The sequence below is a fragment of the Saccostrea cucullata genome, unplaced genomic scaffold, assembly GCF_032062105.1.
Source record: "Saccostrea cucullata isolate Sc308-1 unplaced genomic scaffold, CSIRO_AGI_Scuc_v1 ctg8388, whole genome shotgun sequence".
NCBI classification, from domain to species: Eukaryota; Metazoa; Mollusca; class Bivalvia; order Ostreida; family Ostreidae; genus Saccostrea; species Saccostrea cuccullata.
Genome location: NW_026926387.1, coordinates 13,633 through 19,336, shown reverse-complemented (window position 1 = coordinate 19,336; position 5,704 = coordinate 13,633). Strand labels below are relative to the sequence as shown.

The window sequence follows — 5,704 nt, the reverse complement described above, 5'->3', positions numbered from 1 at the left end:
AATTTAATTACTAGATCTTCTCCTTAAAAACACATAGAACATGATTGTAATCTTAACAAAAAGGTAAAAAAATATAAGTCAATAATAATAAAGTTAATAAGTCTAGCTAAATCTATGAGAATCATTTATAAATTGATGAACAGCGGCAAAAATGGCTATGTTTAAATTTAATTCAAATGAAAGATGTTAGTTGCTCCAGAGCAGTAGGTATACATCTATGGTGTCTAAATCAAGTCGAAAAAATTTTCTTTTTAAATGAAAACAAAAGAAAAGCAAATAAACACTATTGACTGACATTAATTTTCAAATTTGTAGTCATAGAGTAGAGTTGAAATATATTTTTATGGACATATTTGCAAAAAGTAAAGTACATGCACAAATCCCCATAAGATAAGAGAAGATATATCAAAACGCAAGTTTGCCAAATTAATTTTGGGTGAACAAAATTACACCAGTAATAGAACGAAAGAATCCATTTAAAATTTTTTTAATCAAAATTTTCTTGTTTAAACAAGGATGTCATTTTCGACAAATGTCACTATTGATCCAAATGCCTGAATTATCTAATTATGGGTCTTAATATTTTGCCCACTGTATAAAATTTTAAAGAGAACCATTCATGTCTTTAGCAATTTCATTCAATATCTATTCTAGCATTTCTATTGGAAGTATTTTTGGAACGCATTTAAAATTCATCGTCGTATTTTTAAATTCAATCGGCACAATGTACACTGAGATCATTATTTATTTTGAAGTTTGTGCATAATGTGATTATTTATTATGAACTTTGAATCAACCCGGAAGTAACGAAAAATCAAAATCAATTATCAATGAACCTAGTCGTTATAATCATTTAATCTAAACTGACTGTGAAGTATAAATTTGGTGTTTTAGTGTGTTAACAACAGAACGCATATCAGTAGGAATTGACTATGGAAGTTTATCGCTGGTTATTGTTTGTGTATTTGTATTACTTTCAAGGAATATTAATGGCTACGGAAAGTACGTACTTATGTAATGTATGTAAGTGTACCAGATTAAAAAAAGGATTGAAAATAGATTGCAGTGGTCAACTGAAAAAAGAATTTAAAATCACGTCACTTCCGGTGGATACGATGTGGATAGATTTAAGTGAAAATTACATAAAGGAAATTAAGTGGAAATTTCCAAAGAAAATCGAATTCATTAATTTGTCAAGAAACAATATTTCAGCCCTCCTTGGTAAACCTTTCAGTGGACTTAAAAATTTAAGATATTTAAATCTCGAAGAGAATAATCTCACTCTTACGGAATCAGTCTTTTATCCGGACTTGTTTCTTTCACTTCGAAGTTTGGGAACTTTGAATATAAAGAAGAACGCAAAAAATAACGTGAATTCAAATGCCATTGATAGAGCCTTTTCCAGACTTGTTTCTTTGAAAACACTCAAAGTTGACATACCACTTAATTTCACTTTTGGTGAAGGATTTAAAAATCTTCGGAAACTCTCTGTACTTGACGCCTCAGGAATAACAGGTTTTTGCAATATTTGGAGTATATCTGCAGATTTCTTCAAAAACATACCTTTTTTGAAGGAGATCGATATAAGTAAATGCAAAATATCTCATATATCTAAAGGGCCCTTCAAATTGCTCCCACACCTGAAAAAACTCGATATTTCCCATAATAAGGAATTAGGATTTGCCTCTCTCCCAAATGCAACATTTGGCTTGAACGAAACATCAATCCAAGTTTTTTACGCTGACGATATCCATTGTACGCTAGGCATTGGTACAAAGATGAGAATTTCTCATATCGAGAATTTGTGGTTTACAAAACTTGTTGAGGCCTCTTTTGCACAAAATAGGATGGAGTTAATAGGAAAAGGTGTTTTGCCAAACATGCCAACAACGTTGGAAAAACTGTCCTTCGCTTTAAACCGACTCACAACAGGAATATATTTATTTGAATTTTTCTCTCTACGTAACTTGAAGGAATACAACATGACACTACTATTAAAACCGGTTAAATATTTTCCGGAAGTTTTCGAGGAATGCAACGAAAGGAAAGATTTTGAAATATCAGTTGTATCTAGTAAAAATAAATACCATGAATATTTAAACGTACAGAGAAAAAGAGTTTTGACAAATATAACTGTTTACCTCCCTCCAAATCTTGAAACAATTTATGCTAATTCAAGCAAATTATATGGAGGAATTCCAAAAGTAACCTTGAATGCAACAAAATTGAGAAACATCTACGTACAGAATAATTTATTCTTTTCCTGGGATCAACCTGTGTTTGGATTTGATCTTGTGGAAAATGTAGATTTATCAGACAATTTCTGTTCTAGAATATCCCCCCGTTTTACTGCAAGCGGTACAGGATTAAAATACTTAAACATTGCAAGAAACTTTCTGTCTCGACCGATTCAAATGGACAAAAGATGTCAATTGTTTAAATATCAGCGAAAACTTGAAGAATTTGATCTATCAAACAACAGACTTATTCACCTACCAATCTGTACTTTTCAAAATATGGTAAAATTAAGAAAACTAAAACTAAATCACAATAAATTGATCGGCGTTAACTTCAGAATTCATCACATGACTAACCTTTCTTATATAGATCTCTCCGATAACAGATTAACGGGATTTACAAATGAAACAATGCAAGCATTTTCACATATCTTCAAAAAATCTAAATTATTGATAAATCTACAAAGAAACAACTTGTATTGCAGTTGCCAAAATTTAGAATTCTTGACGTGGTTGTATGTAAACAGAATATATTTCTTAAATTTTCAAAAGTATTCTTGTTCTGATCGCAGTAATCAGTTCAACTTTCATTACATGGAACAATCTCTACAAAAACTCCAGCTTGACTGTATGGATTACGACTTTTGGATAATTACAACAACTGTCTCGATAACTCTTGTGACAAGTGTCATACTTGTGATAATCATTCGGAAAAACATCTGGCACATAAGGTATTTCTTGCATAAAAGTAAACGACATAATGACGGTTTTACCTCAAACATAAAAGAAGAGGAACTTTCTAATCTGATAACAGAACCTGATTTGCTGAGTTCAATAGCTGATGAAAGCTTTGAAAGAACCAGTCAATATGGAATGATGCAAGGACAACGGCAATATTTTTACCATGCATTTATTTCCTATGTAGGCGAGAATAGGGGATTCGTATTCCAGAAAATGAAACCAAAGCTGGAGGCAAAAGGTTTGAGGTTATTAATTCGTGATATTCACTTCGAAATTGGTAATTCTAAAATTGATAACATCATGAAAGCAATTGGGAGGAGTCAAAGCACTATCTGTGTTGTGTCGAAAGCGTATCTGAAATCAAAATGGCGAACATATGAATTAAATATGGCAAAAATGGAAGGTTTAAAAGAAAGAGGAACCTTAGGATATGTCCGTCTAATTCTGATGTCTGATTTGTTTGAAGGAGGTTGTGACACAGCTATTAAAGATTTTATCGAGAAAAAATTATTTCTTGACTACCCACCGGAAGATTCCTCCCTGCAGGAGGAATTCTGGGAAAATCTTATCCGCGTTATCAAAAACACGGGGTAAAAATAGGAAGAAAAACTAAAGCGTATTGTGTGGTTCGAACTCCACATCATGATTTGGGGATTGACTGAGTGTTCTACATAAATGGATGATTATTATATGAGCAATTTAAAATATTAAACATTTTACTTTCAGATTAAAACTGATCATATTTGAAAATTTGTAATCCCTGAGTTTTGAAATGAATAACTATTTCATATTATTTATTTTTTGAAATGCAATATAATTTCTGCGAAATTCTTCTTATCTGAGTTCGAATTGTTTTGGGTACAGTATAAGTAGAATTTTTAGCGAGTAATTAATTTTGGCATCATCAGCAAAGGTGCCGAGATAGTTAAAATTGAATATCCGCAAAAATTGATTGCGTGTTATTTGTATGAGCTTCTTTTATGTGCATCTTAAAATCGCTTAAATAACATCTCGATAAAAATAGATAACTAGTTGTTAAGGACAAATCGCTAAATTTGCGTCTCGCTAACATTTCCGGTTATACCGTATCATAATATTGTCTCACGCATTTTAGAATAATTACGTAAATGTCATGTACATTATAAGTGCAAATATAATATAATATTGGACTTCCATCTAGCATTATGATTATAAACATATTTCAAAGATATTAATGTCCACCAAGATATATGCCAATACAATAAATGTTTAATGTATATCTTTGTAGAAAATAAATAAACCCAAGAAGAATATTGATAGTTTTGTTTTTAAGTTTTGATATACAGTATGAAGCAATGTTTAGATGTAAATAAATGAAATCAGCGGAATTTTGTGTGTCAAAATTAAGGCACTTTTCAACTTCATTTACAAAAGTTATTAAAATTTCACATGACTTCAATATTTATTTAGACAAACTGGCTTACCAGAAATCCTGAAATGTCATCCCTTTCGCTTTAATAATGGCACAGATAAAATAGTGAATTTCAACGTTTTTTCTATTTTTTTTAAAAACAGGCAAAGCAATCGTTTTCAAGCTTTCCTGATCATAAACTATTTTGTAAAGGAAGAATTTTGAAACATTTTTGGCAAGATATGTTTTTAAAAAATGTAACCATTAAGCATAACTCGAAAGATTTATGTTAACAATTGTAATACAAGAAGACGGTTAAAAGCAAAGCTCTCTTATGATGTTAACTATATTTCACCAACCGTCGTCTGAAAGCAGCCAAAAAGTTCTATGGCACTTGATATGTAAATTAGTTGTGCCCTCAATCCAGAATTACTGATTTCCCCCAAAACAATTTCCGTAATGTTATTCTACGAGGGTTGTCCCAAAAAGTCGTAGACAATGTTTATAACTTTTTTAACATGCAACCAATACTAACCAAATTTTGCAAAGACATAATACATTAAATGTTCTTTAAAATTGTAAATTCTTAAATATACATCTTTCATATTAGTTATATTGGGACGATTTATATGAAGGCCGATATCGTCTGTCGGCGCACGACCAAATTAGGAATAATTTACACATATAACTATTACATTTGCTTTTATTTCTTTTGTACTAAGTAAAAGATTGGACTAAAATTGAAATCACTAAAACCAGAATCAAAATCTTAATAACATGTCAAAATTTCATATAAATAGCATTAGAAACAGATGACTGATGGCATGATTTTCAAAGTGTTGTCCGAAATGATATTAATGAAAATGACGTCATCGAACGCGTACCTGGCGCACGGAAATGTAATTAATCGTTTTGGTATGTTTTATTTTCAGCAGAGACTGGGAAAAGAGTACAGAAAAGACATTACACGTAGACTATATGTTAATAGAAAATTTGTTTTTTAATAGCATGAGATTCAATAGTTTTTCTTCTATATCGAAAACAAAGTTATTGCATGTAAAGTAGAGTACTGTTTGTTATACGCAGACATTATTTTGGGAACGTTCTGGGCCAGGAACGTCGTCTAACAAGGTGTGTTCTCTGCTGCCTAAAATGTAAGGTGGTCTTTCAACTAATTTAATTTTGATAAAATTTGAATCTGCTTACATGTAAGAAAACGGCGAGTAGTGAATTTAAATAAGTCCCTTAGTCAAGACTGGTTTTTCAATAAACAAAATATTCATTTGGATGTCAATAGCCTCATGGGAAGCACAAAAGGGATCATGACATTATGAGA

General features: G+C 31.1%; 1 protein-coding gene across 1 annotated transcript; it reads left to right on the top strand.

Moving 5' to 3' along the window:
• The first annotated feature begins 550 nt into the window (after positions 1-550).
• On the top strand, positions 551-3,668 carry LOC134271515 (toll-like receptor 4). Its single transcript, XM_062753709.1, has one exon. It carries the CDS (start codon positions 933-935, stop codon positions 3,570-3,572), a length of 2,640 nt encoding a protein of 879 aa, XP_062609693.1. The 5' UTR covers positions 551-932; the 3' UTR covers positions 3,573-3,668.
• The last annotated feature ends 2,036 nt before the right edge of the window (positions 3,669-5,704 follow it).

Bases quoted from the DNA above. Each gene is read 5' to 3' on its own strand.
- LOC134271515 (XM_062753709.1), top strand. From the start codon at position 933: ATGGAAGTTTATCGCTGGTTATTGTTTGTGTATTTGTATTACTTTCAA.